The sequence below is a fragment of the Mytilus californianus genome, unplaced genomic scaffold, assembly GCF_021869535.1.
Source record: "Mytilus californianus isolate M0D057914Y unplaced genomic scaffold, xbMytCali1.0.p SCAF_11, whole genome shotgun sequence".
NCBI lineage: Eukaryota > Metazoa > Mollusca > Bivalvia > Mytilida > Mytilidae > Mytilus > Mytilus californianus.
Genome location: NW_026262593.1, coordinates 22,455,577 through 22,482,115, shown reverse-complemented (window position 1 = coordinate 22,482,115; position 26,539 = coordinate 22,455,577). Strand labels below are relative to the sequence as shown.

General features: G+C 31.7%; 1 protein-coding gene across 1 annotated transcript in view; it reads left to right on the top strand.

Annotated features, from left to right (window-relative positions):
* LOC127719738 (uncharacterized) overlaps positions 1-26,539 on the top strand; it is a 306,242-nt gene that overhangs the window by 71,110 nt on the left and 208,593 nt on the right. Inside the window, exons 8-9 of the mRNA XM_052225973.1 lie at positions 17,756-17,876; positions 24,434-24,656. Coding sequence (XP_052081933.1) covers positions 17,756-17,876; positions 24,434-24,656 — 344 coding nt within the window. The remainder of the gene's footprint in view (positions 1-17,755; positions 17,877-24,433; positions 24,657-26,539) is intronic.

Below are 26,539 nucleotides of genomic sequence, written 5' to 3'. Positions count from 1 at the left end.
ACAAGTTTGGCTTTAGCCATACATTGTACATATTATTACTTCAAAGAAAAATTTTAATTTAATAGTCTGTCTTAAAAGTGTCTTTAGTCTTTAAAAAAATCTAAAAAAAATAAATAATACAAAACAATAAGTTAACAATACAGAACTTCGTTAACTAATGATGCCATATATATTGGATAGGGGCAGATTTTCTGGAAAATGGTATGAAAATATGGGAAAACCTATGCAGGTTTCCAAGTGGCTGTTCTGTTTCAATGATGTTTTTTTTGTATTTTTCATACCATTTTCACCTCCAGTATGAAAATCTGCCCCCTATTCAATATGGGGTCATTAACCGTGAAGTCCTGTATTGCATGGAATAATATTGTAGCTGTTTTAAGTACATGTATGTACATAAATGCCAAAAATTAATTTGAATATATAAATAGTTTTTTTATATACATGTATAATATATGTAATGTTTCTTTATTTATTCTAGGAATGAAGAGCAAACGGATATAGCAGTCTTTATATAAAATAGTTCAGGAATCCAGTTGGAAAGAAGAGCTTTTCAGTTAAAAGTATTTCTTGGGAATTAACAGGAACTTCTATAAATGTTTTTCTGGAATAGTTATTCAAAGGGGCAGTGAAGTGAAGGATAACATTAGACAAATATTGCTGAAGAGGTAAAATCAGACCAAAGAGATGTACAAAATTTCTACAATACATGTTACAGCTGACTTTAGCTACTTAATCACATTGACATTTGTGTGCTTTTATGTTTTCTTTACATAATTACTACAGTTCTATTAAAATTAATATTTTTATTCTTTGTCACAATTATTACTTAAAAAAAATACAGCATTTTAAATGGTTTTTCATAGTTTCACTTGCATTGTACTTAAATAAGTTGTCTGTAGATGTTTACACTAGGTTTTCAGGCATTTCACTTCACTTGATTGAAACAGCATTTAAATTTTTTGTTAAATTATGGCCTGAAAAATACATTTAACATTTTACAGGAGTTTTCACAATCAGTGAATGGCTGATTATCACAGTAGTACATGTACATTTCACGGTCTTTTCACAATGGGCACATAATTTATCACGACTATTTCACGGTGTACATTTTTGTTTTCACAGGGTTTCTACGGTCTCTTTACCCAAGTTTTCAGTTGGCACCTTTTCACGGCCTTTTCACGACAAATAAAGGCATATACTGTACTATATCTACATTTCACGGTCTTTTCACAATGGGCACATAATGCATTATCACGACTTTTTCACAGTGTACATTTTTTTTTCACAGGGTTTCTACGGTCTTTTCACCCAAGTTTTCAGGTGGCACCTCTTCACGGCCTTTTCACAAACTTTTCACGACAGTCATTCCACGGCATTGTCACGGATAAGTTTCACGGCCCACCGTAAATTAACCGTGACAAACACTGTAAAAATCACCAGCATTTTTACGGACATTTTCACGGCCAATCTACGGGGCATTGTTCCAGTAGTGTATAAGTTTAAATTCTTAGAAGTTCTGGGCATATAAAAGTCACGAAACTTCATAGTTAAAGTGGCACAGAGTTAGCCGCAAAGAGAGTTCCTATGGAAAATTGCATTGTCTATATTTACAGAATTGCAACTTATATAGGGTGAAACAAGAGAACCTATAGAATTTCACCAAATCTGGTTTATATCAGAGATTTAAATAAAATTAACTCAAATACAAAGTTTCATGACTTTTCATGAAGATTGAGAAAATCCTGCCCCTTTACTATGATGACTCAGCATAAATTGACAGTTTACAGTATGCATAGTTTACTTAAAGGCCTGAATTAAAAATAAATTCTTAATGTATGCATATTTGTAATTTGAATTGTTTAGAAGTGCTTATATTTACTCTTTACAGTCATTGAAACTCAAAGATCCTTCATGAATACTGTTTCTGGGGTGTTTTTGTTCTGTTGATAACACAAAAGTATGCCGTAACACCTGAATGCGCTTTTTTATGACCGTGGCATAAAAAAATGCAAGCTAGAAATACAAAAATACCTCAATAAAACTAATGTGTTCTATCCTTAATATGTACTGAATATTCCATATTTACAGAAAAAGCAGAATAATTTAGCAAATGTGAGGCCCCAGTGGCAATAAAACAGAAAAATACCTACCCCCTGGGTCACAAAACAGATAATCTAACCTGTAAATGTTATGATTTTATTATTTTAAATGTCTTTTATATAGAAAAACAATAACTGTGCTTTAGAATTATGCAATAAACAGATGTTAGCAGTCAGTTCTATAAAACTTTTAGTGAAGTCATACATTAGACTGGTAACTTCATACATACAACTTTTGAAAATATGGCTTTGTTTAATCACTTCTAGTTCATATATTGGCTAAGTTATGTTAGATATATGGTTTAAAATGATACTGTTGTGACATCATTTCTACACTGACCATTTGAGGTAGAAATTGTTAACTTTAATTGACAAATAGGCATACAGTAAGATGTGGAATGGAGACAAAGGCAGGATTGGATACTTTATATAATCTTGAATTTTGGAATGATTTACTACTAAACTTAACATTTATAGTATTCTGAAATGCATTTAATTTGTTATAAGAATAGTTTCAAACAGGTTCTAGACATTTCATGTCAGAAAACATGCACATAGGGTAAGCTGGCAATAATAAAAGTCTTGTTTTCAAATTCTTTAAAAAATTAAAACAGGGGTGGGGGTTTAAAATGTACTGTAAAGGAAAAATTATAGTATACTAGTATACAGTGATTTCTTTAAGGCTATTATTCTGATAAATAAGTATTGTTCTGAGAAAAAGTGTTTTCAAGAGTTTTCTATTTGAATAAATGTTTGTATAGGTTGTACTTTGTAAATACAGCTGTTTCACAAGCCACGCCTCCTTTAGGGAGATATATAATATTCATAGATATGTTAATTTGTTAACGTACTGGTTCCCAGGTATGATCTCTGTATTTCATCTCATAGAGACTTAACATGGGAATGTTACAGTAAAGACAAACAGGGTAGCGCCTAAAATTAAATTCTTAGGAAGTCCAATAGTGGAGGTAGGGGTAGTTTGGTATTTTAGTATAAGTTTAAACTCTTAAAAGTTCAGGGCATATAAAGGTTGGAAATATGCCGCACAGCCCTATATTTTGACCTTTGAATAAAATAGTGGTGCATATCAACTTTCTGTTCTGAGATATAATTTTTAACGAAACTTCATACTAAAAGTGGGACAGATTTAGCCACAAAGGGAGTTCCTATGGGAAATTGCATTGCCTATATTTACAGAATTGCAACCTATATAGGGCGAAACAAGAGAACCTATAGAATTTCACCAAATCTGGTTTATATCAGAGATTTAAATGAAATTAATTCAAATACAAAGTTTAATGACTTTTCATGAAGATTGAGAAAAATCTGCCCCTTAACTATGATGACTCAGCATAAGTTGACAGTTTACAGTATGCATAATTTACTTAAAGGCCTAAATTAAATATAAATTCTTAATGTATGCATATTTGTATAAATTTGAATAGTTTAGAAGTGCTTATATTTACTCTTCGCAGTCATCGAAACTCATAAATCCTTCCTGAATACTGTTTCTAGGGTGTTTTTGTTCTGTTGATAACCCAAAAGTAAGCCGTAACACCTGAATGTGCTTTTTTGTGACCGCGGCATAAAAAAATGCAAGCTAGAAATACAAAAATACCTCAATAAAACAAACAATAGTGTGTTCTATCCTTAATATGTACTGAGTATTCCATATTCACAGAAAAAGCAGAATAATTTAGCAAATGTGAGGCCCCAGTGGCAAAAAAACAGAAAAATACCTACCCCTGGGTCACAAAATAGATAATATAACCTGTAAATACTATGATTTTATTATTTTAAAGTTCTTTTTCATAGAAAACAATAACTGTGCTTTGAAATTATGCAATAAACAGATGTTACCAGTCAGTTCTATAAAACTTTTAGTGAAGTCATACATTAGACTGGTAACTTCATACATACAACTTTTGAAAATATGGCTTTGTTTAATCACTTCTAGTTCATATATTGGCTAAATTATGTTAGATATATGGTTTAAAATGATACTGTTGTGACATCATTTCTACACTGACCATTTGAGGTAGAAATTGTTAACTTTGATTGACAAATAGGCATACAGTAAGATGTGAAATTGAGACAAAGGCAGGATTGGATACTTTATATAATCTTGAATGTTGGAATGATTTACTACTAAACTTAACATTTATAGTATTCTGAAATGCATTTAATTTGTTATAAGAATAGTTTCAAACAGGTTCTAGACATTTCGTTGTAGAAAACATTCACATAGGGTAAGCTGGCAATAATTAAAGTCTTTTTTTCAAATTCTTTAAAAAATTTAAACAGGGGTGGGGGTATAAATGTACTGTAAAGGAAAATTAGAGTATATGCAGTGATTTCTTTAAGGCTATGATTCTGATAAATAAGTATTCTTGTGAGAAAAAGTGTTTTCAAGAGTTTTCTATTTGAATAAATGTTTGTATAGGTTGTACTTTGTAAGTACAGCTGTTTCACAAGCCACGCCTCTTTTGGGGAGATATATAATATTTATAGATATGCTAATTTGTTAACGTACTGGTTCCCAGGTATGATCTCTGTATTTCATCTCATAGAGACTTAACTTGGGAATGTTACCAGTATAGAAAAACAGGGTAGCGCCTAAAATTTAATTCTTAGGAAGTCCAGTAGTGGAGGTAGGGGTAGTTTGGTATTTTAGTATAAGTTTAAACTCTTAGAATGTCAGGGCATATAATTGTTGAAAATATGCCGCACAGCCCTATATTTTGACCTTTGAATAAAATAGTAGTGCATATCAACTTTCTGTTCTGGGATAATATTTTTCACGAAACTTCATAGTTAAAGTGGCATTGATTTAGCCGCAAAAGGAGTTCCTATGGGAAATTTCATTGTCTATATTTACAGAATTGCAACCTAAATGGACGTATTACGAAGGATTATAATAAAATATACTGGATTGGTCCTGTAACCGATTGATTTTAATGCAGAAATTATTCGCTTTATCTTGCAATAACCTAAAAGACTTCAATAAAGAAGTTCAACTTTTTATGTCTAAACTTCTCAAAAGAGGACATTACGAAAATGAGATTGACAACATAATAAGTATTACAAGAACACGAGAACGGAAACAAATGTTAAAATATAATTATAAAAATAAGGAAGAGGATCCTGACTTGGAACGTCACAGGCGCAAACATCTTCTTCTCTTCTTTAGGTACAGAAAACCATCAACATTTTGAAGATTACTTTCCGGCGCATGCCTGAGTGAGGTTGCTTTTAAAGTTAATTTCATTTTTTCTTTTATTTATAACTTTACAATTTTTATTGAACTTTTAATTTTTACATTTTATATATATATATATATATATATATATAAACAAGTCTAAATTGAAAACAAAGTTCAAACCTATGATTGCGTTGGATAAAAATCGCAATTTTTATACGTGTGCATGCAAAACAAATTTCTTGTTAGAGGTGTCTAAATACAGCACTAAAAACATTTTCCAAAAGACCAAAAAAGTGAAAAAGTATATTTTAACAAAACGCATTTGACTAACAGGTCGAACAACAAATGTTCTTAAACCCTGCCGACTGCCATTGGCGATTGCCAAATAAACGGATCACCGATGTAATAAATGGATCTTAATTATCAATTTAATACTAAACAGAAAACAATAAACTTGCGGAAAAGATGATATACCACAAACAAAAGGTGCAAAGGTTTTTGTACACCATATCCGGATTTCGACAATTAATGTCTCTTCAGTGATGTTAAGAATCGAAACGGTATTTGGAAAGCCATACAATTTACCTCAATTTAGGATAGACTCTTGAATTTTGAGGAGTCAAAATAGGATGAACGGATCATATAAACCCGCAGGCAAATATAATACAAGCCCAAACGAAAAAATATAAACAAGTCTAAATTGAAAACAACGTTCAAACCTATGATTGCGTTGGATAAAAATCGCAATTTTTATACGTGTGCATGCAAAACAAATTTGTTGTTAGAGGTGTCTAAATACAGCACTAACAACATTTTCCAAAAGACCAAAAAAGTGAAAAAGTATATTTTAACAAAACGCATTTGACTAACAGGTCGAACAACAAATGTTCTTAAACCCTGCCGACTGCCATTGGCGATTGCCAAATAAACGGATCACCGATGTAATAAATGGATCTTAATTATCAATTTAATACTAAACAGAAAACAATAAACTTGCGGAAAAGATGATATACCACAAACAAAAGGTGCAAAGATTTTTGTACACCATATCCGGATTTCGACAATTAATGTCTCTTCAGTGATGTTAAGAATCGAAACGGTATTTGGAAAGCCATACAATTTACCTCAATTTAGGATAGACTCTTGAATTTTGAGGAGTCAAAATAGGATGAACGGATCATATAAACTCGCAGGCAAATATAATACAAGCCCAAACGAAAAAATATAAACAAGTCTAAATTGAAAACAACGTTCAAACCTATGATTGCGTTGGATAAAAATCGCAATTTTTATACGTGTGCATGCAAAACAAATTTGTTGTTAGAGGTGTCTAAATACAGTACTAACAACATTTTCCAAAAGACCAAAAAAGTGAAAAAGTATATTTTAACAAAACGCATTTGACTAACAGGTCGAACAACAAATGTTCTTAAACCCTGCCGACTGCCATTGGCGATTGCCAAATAAACGGATCACCGATGTAATAAATGGATCTTAATTATCAATTTAATACTAAACAGAAAACAATAAACTTTCGGAAAAGATGATATACCACAAACAAAAGGTGCAAAGGTTTTTGTACACCATATCCGGATTTCGACAATTAATGTCTCTTCAGTGATGTTAAGAATCGAAACGGTATTTGGAAAGCCATACAATTTACCTCAATTTAGGATAGACTCTTGAAGTTTAAGGTAGTCAGGTAAGTCATATATATATATATATTTAATTAAGATAAAAACAATAGGCACATTTAGTTTAAGTGAGAAAATGTTTTAAGGAGTACTTCATGAGTAAGTGCATCCTTAAAGTTGTCTGTAGAAATTTTGTTTGAAATTTCAGGTGGTAATTTATTCCAATCTTTGATTGTTTGGCTGAAGAATGAATTTTAAAACTGTCTTTGTTGCTTTGGAGTTGTCTGAATGTTTGTTGATGGGTGGATTTTGTTTTGGACTGGCTTTTTATGAGAATATCCTGAGATGGTATTGCAATTTCATTATTTATTACTTTGTGGAACATTTAATGTCTGGTTTTTAGCCTTCGTTCTTGTAGGGTTTGCCAGGTTAGGTTTTGAAGCATTTCAGATACACTGCTGGTGTAATGAAATCTGTTGCAAGTATATCGAGTAGCTCTTCTTTGCACTTGTTCCAGTCTGTACATGTATATATTTTCTGAAGTGTTTGGATCCCAAACTGTGCAGCAATAATCTAGTTTTGGTCTTACTATTTTTTTGATATGCTCTTTCCTTTACTAATTTTGAATTAATTTTTAGATTACGTCTGACGAATGATAAAGATTGATTTGCTTTTGCTGCTGATTGTTGTATATGTTTGTTCCATTTGAGATCTGAAGAGATTGTAATGCCTAGATATTTAGCTGATTGTACTTGTTCTAGGATATGGCCATGCATGTTATAATAAAAATGTATTTGTTTTTTGTTTGTTGAGACTCTTAAGATGTTACATTTGTCAGGGTGGAATGACATGAGCCAGTCTTGCTTCCATTTTATAGCTGCTTCTATGTCTTCTTGAAGCTTAAGACAATCGTTTTGGCAGGTAATAGGCCGGTAGATAATGCTGTCGTCTGCAAAGTGTCTTATTTGGCTGTGTTTAAGGTGGTCAGGTTAGTCATTAATGTAAATAAGAAAGAGTATTGGTCCTAGTACAGTGCCCTGAGGAACGCCTGATGTTACTGGAATTTTTTCAGATGGGTTTTCGAAAAGGACTGTTTGAGTTCTGTTAGATAAAAATGATTGAATCCAATGTGTTGCCTGATCTGAGATGCCGTAGTGTTTTAATTTGTAAAGTAATCGTTTGTGTGGCACTTTGTCGAATGCTTTGCCAAAATCCATCATTACTAAGTCTGTTTGTATATTTGTATCATTGTTTTGAGCTAGTTGCTGTATAAGAGATATTACTTGAGATTCGCATGATCTTTTTGCTCTAAATCCGTGTTGTAGTTCATATAGTATTTTATTTGATTCGAGGTGTTTCATCATGTTGCTAGCTAGTATATGTTCAAGTAATTTACATGAGATACAGGTAAGTGAAATTGGTCTATAATTACCAGGATGATGTTTGTCTCCTTTTTAGCTCACCGGGGCCCGAAGGGCCCCATGTGAGCTTATGCAATCACTTGGCGTCCGTCGTCGTCCGTCGTCTGTCGTCGTTAACTCTTTCAAAAATCTCCTCTGAAACTACGAGGCCAAATACCTTCAAACTTTAACTAAATGTTTCATAGGGTATCTAGTTTATAAATTGTATCCGAAGTTTTGATCCATCGACAAACATGGCTGCCATAACTAAAAATAGAACATAGGGGTCAAATGCAGTTTTTGGCTTATATCTCAAAAACTAAAGCTTTTAGAGCAAATCTGATAAGGGTGAAATTGTTCAATTGGTCAAAATCTATCAGCCCTGACATTTTCAGGCGAATCGAACAACCCATTGTTTGGTTGCTGCTACTAAATTCGTAGTTTTAAGGAAATTTGCAGTTTTTTGTTATTATCTTGAATATTATTATAGATAGATACAAACTGTAAGAGCAATAATGTTCAGCAAAGTAAGATCTACAAAAAAGTTAAGTGACCAAAATTGTCAATTGACCCCTTAAGGAGTTATTGCCCTGTAAAGACAATTTTACACAATTTGTTCATCAAGTTTTCTAATATTTAAAAATCTTCTCATCTGAAACTATTGTGTCTAATACTTCTTAACTTTCAATGAATGATTCTTTAGGAATCTAGTTTATGAATTGTATCCGAATTTTTTATCCATCAACAAACATTGCCGCCATGGCTAAAAATAGAACATAGGGGTCAAATGCAGTTTTTGGCTTATATCTCAGAAACTTATGCATTTAGAGCAAATTTGACATCGGGATAAAATGTTCAAAAGGTCAAAATCTATCAGCCCTGAAATTTTCAGACAAACCGAACAACTCATTGTTGAGTTGCTGCCACTAAATTGGTTATTTTAAGGAAATTTCGCAGTTTTTGGTTATTATCTTGAATATTATTGAAGATAAAGATAAACTGTAAACAGCAAAAATGTTCAGAAAGTAAGATCTACAAAAAAGTTTTATGACCAAAATTGCCAATTGACCCCCTTAGGAGTTATTGCCCTTTAAGGACAATTTTACACAAGTTGTTTATGTTTTTTAACTTTAAAAATCTTCTCAATTGAATCTAGTATAAATTTTGTATTTTATTTCCTTGTACGTTAAGAAACATAGACACTATAGCTAAAATGGAACATATGGGTAAAATGCATTTATTTGCTTTTGAAGAAAATATGACAGATACGATGAACATTTAAATGGCATTTTTAAGTCACTAATTATTATCTATTGAAAAGCAAAAATATTCATTGATGAAAGATTTAAGCAAAAAAATAACAGGTGAGCGATTCAGGATCTTGGGAGCCTCTTGTTTATATACTGGTGTAACGTTTATAACATGCGGCAGGAGGGTCAAACATGTTGTTTGAGATGTTAGTCCTCCCCCTATACCTCTAGCTAATGTAGAATTAACAAACACAGCAATACGTACAGTAAAAATCAAATTTAAAGAAGTCCGAGTCCGATGTTAGAAACAGTAACAGAAGAAACTAAGCAAAATGACAATGATCAACAAAAATTTTACAAAGGACTACTAGCAGTTACTGACATGCCAGCTCCAGACCTCAATTACACTAATTGAAAGATTATGACTTCATCATATTCAAATGAAGCACAATCCCTCCGTTAAGAGTTTAGTATCATACCTTCAAATATTATACGAGAAGAACATAATCCGTATCATGGCAACAACAGGTTTTAGAATAGATGTGTCTATTACCGATGTAAAGACCCTATGAGTGAATCAATATTGATTCCAAAAATGCTATATTAAATGACAACACTATCGTAACTATATCCCTTCTGAATGAGCCTGGTAAAAGGTTTGGTAAGCTTTTGAGGTAAATGAATGATGTCTTTATGATAAAAGTTAGTAATTGTTTTGACAAGTTTGTGATATCGAAAACCCTGGTATAATAATCTTTCAGTGATACAGATATTTCTTTCGTTAAAATCATATACGTTGTTGCAAACACGAGCGAATCGAACACGTTGGGATATATAAGCACTATAATATAGTGACAATTCAACTACACCAACTGAGAATGGATAATTAACAATAGGAAATGAAACATCATCGCTTTTATCGTTAATTTTGGTATGTTTGTTAAAGATATAGATATCAAAATCCAGGAAAGAGCAATGCTAATTGTTAGTATTTAGCTTTAATTAAAGCCATATCAGCAGGATAGATCTCTATAATGTACATACAGAAGTCGTCATCCAAATGTCCAAAAGTGTATTAAATGTTTGTATCAGATGTTGTTTAGATGGGTCTTTTCCTTTTGTAACTCGTTCCAATATAGAAACTGTCCGCAAAAAGTGGTGCACAGTTATTCTCCATTGGAATTCCGATAACTTGACGATATGCGTAATCTCCATAGCGAACAAAAATGAGACCATTTAAGTGCAGTTATCGAATCAAAGCAGGTCCAATTGACGTAGTTCTTTTTGTTTCAAACATACTTTTAGGGGGAAATAACTACAGTTAAAAAAATAAACTTTTTTTTTGCAAGATGCATTCTTGTTTCACCTTCTTTTTATAGTCATATTTTTGGTTATTTATATGCATAAGCTTTTGCAAAATATCCTGATCACTGAGCTAAAACAGCATGATGATATGTTTTACAATGAGGTCATTAAGAATAACCTAACAGTTTTATAATTATTTTTACATTTTAACCTGATTGTCAGTTGTTCGTTTCCTTTGACTAAATGAAGGTCTAGTTCAATTTTCATGATTTTAGATTTTCTCTTTTCTCGTTGTTGAGTTGTCGACCTTTTAGTAGCCAAAAGTTATACTTAAAGGGAAAATTCGCGATTTTTTACTTATCATCTTATTATGTTCATAATACCATAAAAAACATATTCACCAAGTTTTATCTGGATATGAAAACTAATAAAGAAGAAAATTGGGAATTATTAATTTTATTTATTCGAACTTCTGTGACGTAGTTTAAGTCTTTTTGCATGCCGTGAGTGGAATTAATCTAATTTAAGTCTTGTTCGTTAATCATCTAATAACGCGATTTAAAGCGCATCGACGACTTTTGGCGTAGCTATTAACCAACTAATAATTAAGAAAGTAAAGTGATCAGCCGTGCAACTTTTAAAAATAAAATGTACGATTTATATTTTAAGGATTTCTGATATGATTATAGTCATTATAGTAATAAAAGTAAATCATACAATAGAATATTTTTATGAATTTTTTTTCCGACTGATATTTTCAACAAACATATTTAACTGATAGTGTATTAAAAATGCAAGTTTGTATTCTCACCTTTTACTTCAGTCTAGCAAACATTTTCCGCTAGTACCGTGTAAATACAATGTGTATTGTACTGTGACACTTAGTGACTACCTGTTGAATGCGTGGTTAAATTCAAGGTATTTAAAGGTTTGCATTCTGTAATTCTAATCTTTTGATCTTCACTCAGTGAATTTTAGCCGTCACGGTTCCAGGTGTGAACATCATTTCGTATGAATGATAAACGGGAGTGATAGTTTGAGACAGAAAATAAAAAAAGAAATTTAATTATTTTGAGGGAGTAATATGGTGGCACAATAACTGGATAGCCGTGGTATAATTTTATATTTTCCGGAAGCTCAGTTTAAAATGAATTATGACTGCTGAATATTTTTGTAACAATGAAATACTGAATTAATTTAATTGAATAAATAATAATGGCCGTTCTAAACACGAGTGTATGAACTAAAAACTGTACTATTTTAAATTAGAATCGGTAACCTTGAATATTTGAAATAGATAATTACCAATTGCAATTATATAATTTGGTCCGTCCAAAGCGATCTTTATTTACATATTCAGGAATTAATGTCCTTATCAAAATATTTTAAATCTCACAACGTATAAATACTTCAGCCATTTGAAGAAAGATAATTAAAAAGTTGACAGGAAATTTAAGGTCAACTTTGTCTTATTGGAATGAGATCGAATAATTAAGAACAAAAATTATTTTCCGGTTTGAAAAACATTAAAAAAAATGATAAAAGAGAAATGTGGGTTTGAGACAGAAAAAAATAATCATTTGGGGAGGAATATGGTGGCAAAATACCTGAATCGTCGTTATATATATTTTTTATATTTTGCGTTAGCTCAGTTTTTAAATAGATGGATGAGTACTTTGTTGTAACATCGGAATTCTGAATAACTTTCAATGAAATAATTTTATAAATAAAAATGGCCCACGAAAACGAGCGTATAAACCAAAAACTATGCTATTTTGAATTATCATCGGTAACCTTGAATATTTAAATGTGCAGAGAAAATTATCAGTTACATTAATATAGTTTGGTCCGTCCAAAGCGATCTACATTTACATAATCGGGAATGTCCTTATTAAAATATTCTACATCTCACAACAAATACTTTAGCTATTTGACCAACGATGTTTAAAAAATTTTTACAGAATCAATCTAACGTCAACTTGCCTTTATTGAATGGAGACAGACCGGCGGAATCAATGTTCAATGTGCTTTATATCTTGTACCTTTGTAAGACTTATCATTCATTCATAAACCATGTCTATACCGCAGACATATATATACATATAATTATATGTCTGTCTTAACTGACAAGAATACTCCTGGTTTTACACTAGTAATTTGTTGGGGCCCTTTATAGCTTAATTGCTGTTCGGTGTGAGCCAAGGCTCCGTGTTGAAGACCGTACTTTGACCTATAATGGTTTACTTTTATAAATTGTGACTTGGATGGAGAGTTGTCTCATTTGCACTCATACCACATCTTCTTATATCTATAAGCAGTATTATCTTTAAATTTCTGTGATTTAATACCAAGAAAGAAAAAAATCCCGAAATTAATTTGATACTTTGATACTCAATATTTTTCCTGGAAAATATTCACATCTTCATTCGGTCTGAAAATAAGATAAGAAACTGGTATACAGAACATGCAGAAGTGTGAATGTCATAAAACCTTGTTATATCAGAAACCATTATAAATGTGAACCTGTATACGTAAGACCTCATGGGACAATGTACCTAACCACATACAGGTAATATACAAGTAGCTCTGTTATACCCGGAAATGTCAAGGTTAATCACTACCGATACAGAATGTACCAATGCAAAGTAAATTCTGATGATTGTGAAGCATGACCATTCATGATTTTAGAGGAGTATTTGGTGGGGGATTGTCGGAACGATTTAAATTCTGACTAGATTTTTTCTCAATTTAAATCACTGAACTAAAAAAAAAGGAAGGAGAAAACAACGTCCAAGAACAGAATTCTTCTTGTAAATTCATAAATACAACGTTCTTATTTTGTAACTTTCGATAGACTTGACCTCCCCCCCCCCCCACCCCCCCCCCCCCCCCTCAAACCTGGGAACATTATATCTAACAATGTTTATGTTCCTGCCCAAATAAAAAAAAAAAAGAAGAAAAAAAAAAAGAAAGGGATGAACCACTAGAGATGAACTGTAAGTCACATCAGATTCAGATATTTATATAGTTGATTGTCGTTAACTAGAGATGTATAGTTACATGTCTCTGTGTTAACTGATAAGAATAACAGGAAAGTATAAACTTGAAATAGATTTATGATGAATAATATGCAACTGCGGCACCCCTTTTTATCAAAGCGTACATGCATGTATTTTAATGACTGTCCGTTATTTCGATCATAATGACAATTGTACGTGAAATCCTATAGTTGGTGAGACTTTTTTTTTTACCAGATATGCGACTTTTCGTATTTATATTTTCTCTTATATTACTCTTATTTAATATTTTATGCATAAGTGCAATAGTGGGAATGGTTTATTCCCCCACAAGCTAACGTAATAAATTAATCAACCCTCAAGCTGATCAGACGTTAATACAACTACTATCAGTCTATCCGGAGTGAAGTTTCTTTATTTCTTCAAATAAACTTTTGGGGATCATTAGTGTACGTCCAGTGGCATATATATTACATGCATGTCAGAACAGGAAAATTGGCAAAAGGTTCTATTAGAACCATGTTCACATTAATATACATTATACCCAAAAATTGTGATGATGACGAATTTCTTCAACTGTTCGAGAACAATCTAATTGAAATATAAATCTGTGATTTTACTATGTCCATAACTTCGATGAACCAAAGCAAGTTAGATATCGACCTGTATTGAAATCAAATTGGTTCTAGATGTTCTTTCTTATATTCAATATACAATTTTAAATTGCGACTATCTATAGTTCCGTAACTTTCTATCTAGGCGTATAAACCAATGATCGACAAGTGCGTATTTTTTAAATCAATAGTTTTTCATGTTTCAAAATGTCCATCATTATTGACAACGAGTATATATACTTACATTTTCCCCAATTTACCCTTGGAAAAATATGTAAATAGATTTTTATTTTATCAAATCTTTTTTTGGAATTATTTAGATTTTCATAAATATCATTCTTTACACTAGAAATGTTATTTATAAACAAGCGTAAGAGTTTAGTAATGACTTGTATATCACTATCGGACACGCAAGACAAAGATGTATATTACACCTGATAGTTTTAAAATGGAAAGTTACAAGTTATCGGCCGTGTACACTAATCAATACCCTCAGAAGTGAAGCGATGCATGAACATGCTTTATGTAATTGTGTAATAAGAGTTTTTAAACCCGACAGGAAATCGCTTGAATACCTGGACGTGTCACCTCAAAATACCTCAGGGAATAATTCATTTAGCCATGCTGGTGATCAGATAAGAGAAGGTCCGAATTTATTCAAATAAGTTTATTACATAAAAGAATTATGAACAAATTAGATTTCCGAAAACGATTTTACACGGAACACTTATTTATGACTTTGAACTTTGACTTTTTAACTAATTCCCATATAAATTTTTTTGTTTCAAAAACTTCGTAAAGAATAAAACAGTTTTAAAACGACAGACCATAGTTATTTTAAAAAATAATTACATTTTCCGTATCAAGTTAGTTAGTCGGATAAATGCGACTACGTTAGGTTACTGCTGGTTTTGGTCCTTTGTGGTTTATAGATATATCGGGGTTTCTAAACCGAGAAGATGTCAAAATGGCCGCACGCAGAGAATTGATACTCTAAATTTAAAATCGATGGTGATCTCTTATCTAGCAGAATAAAACTTTAATATTTATGAATTTGTGCTTTTTTATACAGAATGGACATAATATCAATTTTTTATTTTTTTGCGAAGTTTCCCTTTAATATATGATTGAGTTATTTCCCTTTGAACCGAAATTGTCATTTTCAAATATTATTTTCATTGGATAATAATCTTTTTTTTATTAAAGGATATATTTCATTACATTACATTGTGTAGATAAAATTGTTGAAATTGATAGATAAGTTGCAGATCTTTATTTGTTTGTGACAAATGACAGAAACAATATTGGGAACTATTAGTTATATTTGTAAAGTTGATTACACTAAGTGTTTATAAATAATTTTCACTTGTTATCAGATAACAAAGCATCTGGTAAATATCTTATCACACAACTATAATTGGAGTGACAGATTTATTTGAAAATTTTCTGTTTCCTAAGTGTTGATGATGATAAGATCTTTAAGAAAGTACAAATTAAGTTTGAAATTTACTGTTCATTATTATTTTACATTTTGAAGATAATTTTAGATAACTCTTGTAGATTTAAGTAGATATTGTATTAATGATAAATGACATTTTGGATTTTTTTTTTTTTAGATGAACTCCTTTAAAAAATAAGATTAGATCGTCTTTGAATAAACATATATTGAGATTTCTGATTTTGAGCCCACTTTTCAAGCTGGTCGAAATCGGGGTCCAAAATTATACTGTGTTTGATTTCAACATACATTGAGTATATATAGAGTTCTCTGAAACGCTGAATCTAGACCTGTATTTATTTTCATTATTAATTAGATAATTCCACATTGAGGTCCAACGGGTCCCAAATTAAACTTATGTTTGATTTCAAAAAAAATTCGTGGGGTTCTTTTATATGCTGATTCTCACAATGTACTTTGATTCTGGATATTGGACCATAATAGGTAAATGTTCGATTTCCAATTTTTCAGTTCTTTGACCACATTTATTTTGTGTCACAAACCAATAATGTGTCAAATATTCAATCACAATCCAAATTCAGAGCTATTTTTAGCTTCAATGTTGAGTCATTACTTGTTCAACTGTTCAGGGTTCGACCTCTGCTGGAAAATCCGGTGTGCTGTCACTCTGACAGTCTCTTGTTATTTTTTTATTTACAATAAAAGTTTTCACATGCAATCAAGCCAATTAAGTCTAATATAAACAAAAGTTGTCATGTTTAAGTCTTTTTCAGATATTATTATAGGTAATATGTGATCTATATTTGGTGTATGGGGTGATTGTAAGTTCTACATGTCTTTGAAAGGATTCATCTGACCTTGACTCTATATTCATGGGTCATTGGCCAAAGTTACGTTTTTTGTGGTATTATCTATTTCTGTGATACTATTAGAAGTAGGTCAACTATTATTGTTGTATGTAATAATTGTAAGGTGTACATGTCTGTTTAGTAGGGTCCATCTGACCTGGAACTAATTTTCATGTTTCATTAGTCAATGTTCAATTTATATGGTTAGGTATGTTTTTGATAATATAAGCAAACGGCGAGCTATATTTGATTTATTGAAGGACTTTGTCTTTAAGACTTTATCATAAAATTCAAACATGATAGGTAAAACAAGTGAGACATTGTAGGGAGTGCACTCTTGATGTCTTTTTATAGGTAAAATATAAAATTATCTTTTTACTAGGTCTTCAATGTGGATAGTAAACATCATGTTTGCATGTTATATTTCTCATGTGTTTCACACTTGAAGCTCATAATTCACCATGTTTCGTGCAGATTGGGAACAAAACTTACATGTATCTATGTGTATGCCTAAACTACGATAAGAGAGGGGCATTATATCTTTGGTCTGTGCGTCTTTTCGTTCGTCCGTCCGTCCATCCGTTCATTTGTCTGTCCCGCTTCAGGTTTAAGTTTTTGGTCAAGGTTGTTTTTTATGAAGTTGAAGTCCAATCAACTCGAAACTTATTTTTATATTGAAATGGGAATTTTTGTCTGGTTCTTACGGACACATACAACTCTTTCTGATAATATACTAAATTATAGAATAAATTTGTATTTCTTTTTCAAAGGGCGTCTACCTTAAGATAATTATTGCTCTGTACAATGTTTAAAATTGTTAGGATATTTTTTTGTGTATATAGTTCTTCAAATGAGATTTAACAAATAGAATGATAAACAATTGGTTTAGCTATTAACACACACTTTTGTTTTTCTTTTATTTTTTAGGTTCATCATGTAAAAAGATGATAAAAACTTGTTCCGGTATGAATAGAGATGCACCAATATCATTTAAACCGTGCAAGTTTACCATTGGAATCAATACTTGGCCATTGACACATAATGATAGGTATGTAAATATATTATTGTAGGTACTTAAAACATGTTTTCCTCATCTTAATATGAGCTTTAGCTATTGCTTGATATCTTTCTATGGTCAACATTTTAAAATTCTTCTATGAAACCCCGAAACAATCGAAATAATATTGACTTGGTAACCTATAGTAGGCAGTTTATAATTTAGAATGTATCTTAAAAACCATAATAGACACATAAAATCTAGACGTGCAATTTTTATTAGAATGTCACGATCTATATACCATCTTTTCTAACAAAACTATCAGAACGCTCTTTAATGAACTTTTGTCGTTAAATGATAGTTTTTCAACTCCTAGAGTTTGTTGCAAGAAAATGAATCACAAGTTATATTACATGTCGATACATTGAAACTGTAATTGGCAAAACTTATCAACACTACACGGTCTACGAATATGATGCAATCCTATAATCATAAATTGACACCTTTTATGAGGAAAACATTATTTGTTTTTACCAATTTAATCACTTTTGCTTATTATTTTGAAAACTTTATTGGATAAGACAGAAATTGTTAACAGCAGAAATAATCAGAATTACAAGATCTACAAAAATGTCAATATAGAGTTAGATCACAATGTATCGCGTAATATTAAGAATAGAATATGTTCTTTGGACAGTATTAAAGGTTAATAGCATGGCCGTTTGCAGAAGTCGATATTTCCTCTAGTAGCGAATATTTTGAGACAATCATCCACTTTGTATTTTTTTAAACTGATAAAAATAGATATTAAAATCTATGTCTTTATATGCAATTTCCATTCTCAATTTTAATTATACTACCTTCTGTGTTTTTTACCACTTTGTCTGATATTTAGATTCATGGTCGAACTCTTTCGGTGTAATACAACCAATTCATAGTACGTCACATCCGGTTTCATACGAAAAAGTGTCGAAAAAATATTCCCTTGATTTTGACAGTTGTAGGAAATTAACCCTGCATTCCCTTGCCTTGAAATACGGATATCAAATTGAGAATGGAAATGGGGAATGTGTCAAAGAGACAACAACCCGACCATAGAGCAGACAACAGCCGAAGGCCACCAATGGGTCTTCAATGCAGCGAGAAACTCCCGCACCCGGAGGCGTCCTTCAGCTGCCCTAAACAAATATGTTTACTAGTTCAGTGATAAAGGACGTCATACTAAACTCCAAATTATACACAAGAAACTAAAATTAAAAATGATTCAAGACTGACAAAGGCCAGAGGCTCCTGACTTGGGACAGGCGCAAAAATGCGGCGGGGTTAAACATGTTTTTTGAGATCTCAACCCTCCCCCTATACCTCTAGCCAATATAGAAAAAACAAACGTACAACAGTACGCACAGTAAAACTCAGTTTAAGAGAAGTCCGAGTCCGATGTCAGAATAGGAAACAAAAGAAAATAAACAAAATGACAATAATACATAAATAACAACAGACTACTAGCAGTTACTGACATGCCAGCTCCAGACCTCAACTAAACTGATTGAAAGATTATGTCTTCATCATATGAATATCAGGCACAATCCCTCCTGTTAGGGGTTTAGTATTATACCATCATAAAATATATGAGAAGAACATAACCCGTGTCATGCCAACAACTGGTTTTAGAATAAATATGTTTAACCATGAATATGATTAGGCCATACTTATGATCCTTTTGTCCTATATTGGACTATACAAGAAAACTGTTTACCAAGTAGTTCTTTAATTGATTAATAGATTGTTGGTTGCTTAACGTCCAGTAGCAAATATTTCATGCATATTCAGGACTATATAATTCTTTACGAAATATACAGAAATAAGTAAATGAAATGTTTTTTGAAGGAGTAACAATAAATAATTTACTGAAAGGGAACCATTTTATGTCATTCTCCAAAACGCGGCATAAATATAAGTTTTACGTAAGGACTTATTGAAACCTCTATGGAGTCAGTAAACTTTCATATGGATAGTTAATTCAGCTTGAACACTTCAAATACTCATTTATTATCCCATTTCTTACATTTTTATGTGAAAGTTTCACCAAAATTTATAAGCCTTAAAAGTAAACATTTTCAGGGAATGAGAGGTATAAATGGACCAATCGCTGTAGATGTCGTCTTATGTTATATTGGATTTCTCTCAAACTATTGAACTGATTATTACAAAACTTAACAGTAATGGTAGAATAACCAGTATTTCACAGAAAATTAATCACATTAATTGTATTCAACAAAAATGTCTTCTTTATAAATTGGAAGCTGCATATGAATATTTTTCTAAAGAAAGTATGATTTTACAAAGTTTTGCAGCTTTGAAAATAACTTCATAATTGTCTGAGTAAAATAAACAGCATGACATTAATCAATATATGGATTTGGAGTGAATTCTTTTGACAATAACATTTTCCTCTTGTTTTTGAAATGATAACATTGAAATAAATAATGAAATTTGTCACCTAATAAGTTACAGTCACAAATATCACAAATTCTATCATCTCTTGCTATTCCCAAAAACCTGCCCTTTTCACCTTTAAAATTACATAAAGATTTCCCTAAATCTGTAGGACGTTCTATTAAATATTTTTCAAAACAATGTTTTCTTTTAAAAATAATATAATTGAGACATTTATGTATCTCATACGCAGTAGCACACCATTTTTGATTACATTGGTCACATAACCTCAGCGTTACAATCATGCAAAGGTTGACAGATAAATACACAATTTGAGTTAACCAATATTCAGAACAACTACATTTATTTAGAGTGTGTTCAACACCACGTATCCATTCTGAATGGTACATATTTCTGTTACGCATGGTGTATATAATTTAAACAAAATAAAGGAAATCTTATCTTGCTTACTGCACAAGAAATTTTTCCATACACCAATCATCCTAATTTAGATAAATACATCAATAGGATATCTACCTAGTTCTCCATATATAATACAATTTGGAGTTGACTTCTCTTAACATTTAAAAAAATCTTATAAAACTGCAAGAATACAGATTCAACAGTATTATTTTAACTATAACCCACACTTCACACCCATATAGCAATATAGGTGCTACCATTGTGTTATACACATTCGTAATTGCAAATCAATATGTATTCATAGACTTCTTCATTTTCGTAACATACTATACATGGCTTTTCTACCTTGTTCTAACTTTTTGTTCTGGTTATTTTGAAAGAACCGTTACACGTTAATATAATATATAAATAAGCTCAAAATTTAATTTTGTGAACAAAATTACAATTTTATATAAGCCCCTCTCTCCCCTTTTGCATTGGAAAATCCCTATTTTTAGGCAAAGGCTCATATGAAATTGACTTTTGAAGAACTGTTATAAATCTGATATATCAAATGAGTTTTCAGCTGTTTTATAGATGCTATATTATATATAAAGGTATTTAAAAAGCAATTTTTTGCAATATTTAAATTTTTAGGTCCAAATCTTGATAGTTGAAATTGTTCGATATAGACGTTATAATAACACCCAAAGTTCAAATATAAGAGTTACCATATGGTCTTTAATATATATATTTTATTGTCGTGAAACTTGGTAAACAGTCTTATATTTCACTTATCTAAGATCATGGCAAGTTTTATTAAAATTGTTCAAGTCTTTCTAAGAGATGAATTCAGTAAATGTAGATTCTTTACTTTTGCAACTTCTCTAAATAATTTGAGGGTATCAACTTGTCAAGCTGAATGAAAGCAAATGAAGTTCATATTCTTAGGTGTTTCCACTTTTCTGTGGAAAGACCTTTTGATTTTGTTCTTATTTTTATTTTTTTTTCTTCTTCTGTCAAACCATTTTCTTGCCAAAGAAAGTCGTTTCGCAAGATGTTGCTTAGACATTTTGGATATTATATCGAAGAGTTATTGCGCTTTTAAAACTCGCCCTTTTTAGTGGGAGACTGTTTGATTGTAACAGCTATCTCCCCAAACAGTGTTTTTCGTGTTATTGTCATAACAAAAAAAAGATAACTACAACATTTTGGCTGATTTGGATCGAAGCGATCCAGTTAAATCTTAAATGAGTTATCTACCTTCAAATGTATCGTAATGCTTTTGTATCTCATAAACCATGAGTCGTATCATCCTAGAGTCATTTCATTTTAGGTCCTTAATTCCTAACTTAAAAAATGAGGACAAGGTTCTCAATTTTGACATTTGCTTGCTTTTGCATTTTCTCTGACACTTTTAAGGTTATATGTAAAAGAACAAGTGCAAAATGTTTGCCTTATTGTGATAAATTTGGTATAAAACAATCCAATGACATGTTATAGAGTTATTGCCTCTGAAGTGTTTTATCTTAGGTTAAATTGATTATTTCTTCAGATTGGTACATGATAAAAACATAAGGTCTTTTGCAAAATGTTGGTTGGCAGATGCCTATGGAAATTGTCAACCGGAAATGTCCTTGAGTAAACCGGAAGTAGTATTTTTTGCACTTATTTCATGGAAAAATACCTTGAAACCATATATTATTTCAATGATCATACATAAACCTATCATGAAAGTGACATTCTGTTTACCGGAAGGAGCCAATTATCTTCCTTATTGCAGGCAAAAGTATTTACAAACTATATGTATTTATAATCAGTGTGAATAAAGCTATCATATGAGACCGAAGTGACATTCTCTAAACCGGAAGAAGCCATTTATCTCTAATTTTACAGGCAAAAGTATACAGAAACCATATATTTTTGGAATCAGAATTAGTGTCAATACAGCTATCATATGTGATCGGTAGTGACATATTCTAGACCGGAAGTTGGCAATTATCTCCCTTATTACAGGCAAAAGTATATAGAAACCATATATCTATTGACTCAGTATGAAGAAACCTATGCTTTGACGTCAATAGTAACTTAAGTAAAACGGTTTAGAAAATTGATATGGAAAGACCTTTGATTGTTCTCTGAGCAATTGGTTTTTAATTTGACAGAAATTCTGTAAAAATGTCCAATATTAGAGTTAAATGGCTTAAATATGCACTTTTAAGCCACCATTTCCATTTGTACATGTTGTATGCCTGATGTTAAAGCTGACTTTCTATTTGATGGGTTTTTATGTTTTGATATTTGTTTTTCTAGCTATATAGGCTTAATTCAAGTTCCCATAATCATTGTGAACCCTGAATCTTTAGAAAATAAGATTATCACAGAACAAATGTGCAAATTGAGTTGTATTTAGGGTCCTGCAACGATTTTTGTACCTGTTTCCTTTTATATGACATTTTTTACTTGTGTAGGATAGTAATTGGTTCAAATATATGCCTGTTGAGACTCAAATTGCATGCAAGTTTTCCACTGAAAAATTAAAAAAAAAATTTGCATCAGACTATACTGTTTCCAACGAAAAATTGTATGCATAAGTTCTATTGCACCCAAAATAATTGTATCATGTCACCTCAGCATAGAAATGACCAAGAGGAAACACATTTCCATTTATAGCTTATGTATGCATTTTTATATGTAAATATGTGTTACCGCCTTAATTGACCCCAAATTAATTTAAGTCTTACATGGCCAAGGAGCACTTTATACTCATGTGGTAAACTATTTGTATTATTTCTTTCCAGTTAAAGTACATTAAATATATATGAATGAATTATCTATAGCAAAATACTTCACAAAGTTAAATATGGTGGACAAAATTACAATTTCATAAAAGCCCCAAAGCCACCCCCGCCCCTCCCCCATTCATTGAAAATCTCTTATCTTCAGGCACAGGCTCATATCAATTTGACTTTTGAAGAATTGCAATAAATCTGAGACATCAAATGAGTCTTCACCTGCTTTAAATACATGCTACATCATATATTAAGGAATTTAAAAAAGCAATTTTTTGCAATATTTTAATTTTGTAGGCCCAAATCTTGAAAGTTTAAATTGTTCGATTTAAACGTCAAAAATAAAAACCCAGAGTTCAAACATATTAAGAATGACAAGTTTGTCTTTAATATATATTCCATTGCCACGTAACTTGGTAAACTGTCCTACCTTATCATGCCAAGTTTTATTAAAATTGGTCTAGTCTTTCTATCCATTTTAGTCCCCTTGCAAATAGTTTTTATACAAATATATTTCTTTATATTTTATGGATAAAACAGATGAAATTACATGTAAAACAAAATTGGGGCATGAATTTTTAGGTGAAGTAGTGAGTTTGTTCTGTTTGAAAAGGTAAACAAAGGAAGAGATATATACTGCTGATAAAAATAACTAGCAAAATAAGATCTGCATGGTCTAACATGACCAAAATCACCAACTATCACCTTATAGAAGATATTACCCTTTGTTACATTTTTTAATATTATCTTGAATATATAATTAAATAGATAAGTTTGTGGTCCTAATATCCATAAACGTCCAAGGTGAACAAACAGAGCCTTTCGTTGTCTTAGTCTTTTTGCATAGCTCATTTAAGTGTTCTGTACTTTTTGTATTGTGAGCCGTCAGAGAGATAGAATAAGAAAAGCTTTCTTTATTACTTTATCGTGTTTGCAGATAGATGTTTCTCTTCATTAAAAGGTATATTAATTTTTCAGAGTAGTTGCTGAATTTTCATCTACAAATGGAGGATATGTGACTGTGGCTAACCGGGATAAAAGCCAATCTGATTCTGAGACAGATAAATATTACTATTCTGGTAAAACTCTCACAAGGCAGTTTGAGTATCGATGGGACTTAGAGAAACCGTACCATTGTTCTGAAAAGCCAGGATCGCCATGTACACCATTTCTAGATCTTTCAGAAGATATTACTGAAAATGTAAGTGATGATTATAGAGCAAGTATTTATGGTGCAGCATATTATAAGAATGATATTTCCTTCTAAATATTTGAATTTTAGAAATAAAAAACCATTTGTCTAATAATATCCTTTTACCTATTCATGAAATGATTTTTAGAAGTGTATATCCATGGAAGTATAATTATACCCCACGCAAATTTTTTGCGAAGGGTATAATGTTTTTGACCCGTCCGTCCTTCTGTCCGTCCGTCTGTCCGTCCGTCAGTCCATCAGTCCTGTTTCTTGTCATCGCAACTCCTCTCAAACCACACAACAGAATTTCATGAAACCTTTTTAGATAATAAGGACATACTATGTAGATGTGCATATCGACAGAAGATTACGATTCAATTTTTTTTCTAGCAGTTACGCCCCTTTGAACTTATTTGCTTCAATGTACTACTGCAACAGTTTGTCATTGAAACTCCTGTGAAACCACACAACAGAATTTCATGAAACTTTGTAGATAATAAGGACATACTATGTAGATGTGCATATCGACAGGAAATTACGATTCAAATTTTTTTCTAGGAGTTGAGCCCCTTTGAACTTATTTGCTTAAATGTACTACTGAAACAGTTTGTCATCGCAACTCCTCTCAAACCACACAACAGAATTTCATGAAATTTTGTAGATTATAAGGACATACTATGTAGATGCGCATATTGACAGGAAATTATGATTCAATTTTTTTTCTATGAGTTACGCCCCTTTGAACTTATTTGCTTCAATGTACTTCTGCAACAGTTTGTCATCGCAACTCCTGTGAAACCACACAACAGAATTTCATGAAACTTTGTACATAATAAGGACATACTATGTAGATGTGCATATTGACAGGAAATTATTATTCATTTTTTTTTTCTTACACATATTTTATTTCTCCAATGACAATGTGGGGACGTGGGGTATGTGAGCGCGCTCACTAAGGTTCTTTAATATTGACTTTCATTTTACTTCCATGGTATAACTAACTTACACACAATGCTACACCCTATGTTTGTTTACATTGAATATTAAATGGAAAAGAATGGATAGCATTTTTATTGACAATATCAAACCTTGATTAATACGCAAAAAAACGTTTTTTTTTAAATGAATCCCCACTAGTAACCTTTCTTTGACAAGTGAGTAAATTTTACATATGTCACAATTGCTGTTTTGCATTTTCCCGTTAAATCCATGTGCTAATATGGACCAGCAGGTCAAGGTTGGCCGTATCGTGCATTTTTATTCCAAAAAAATAACATTATCCGCCTTCTTTTCAGTTGTGAATATGGACGGGTACGAGACGGACGAAATTTTGAGTTCAATTCGGTAGAAGAGACTGAAGATAACGCAATATTAATAACCCAAAGTACTTCCATGTATCAATTTAATGAAGGCAATCATAAATGTCTTTTACAAAAAGTCCCCACCCCCTTCTTAACATTAAAGTAACATTCATATTCGAACATACTGAGGGATAGGTGTTTCTGGATTAGAAACCAGTCGAACGGATACACTTAACATACAAAAATACAGATTGCATATGTAGGAACTCCTCCTTTTTTGGGACCATCCAGGGGGTCCAGGGATTGGAACCCCACTTTTTCTAGTATCAATGCTTTCGAATGGGGACATATGGTTAGAACCCCCATCCCCTTTATCCCGGGTTGGGACTCACTTTTAAAAATGCCTGGATCCGCCCCTGAGTACCATCATTTGTCTTCATCTATCCAAACATTAATAGTACTAGAAACACACCCGAGAAATCGCGGGCCTTCAGAGCGTGGTTGAAAGTATGTCAACTGTTTTATAATGAATTTTTGTAAAACATTTTATGTTTCAGGAAAGGTACCAAAAGTCGAAGGTATTTGGGG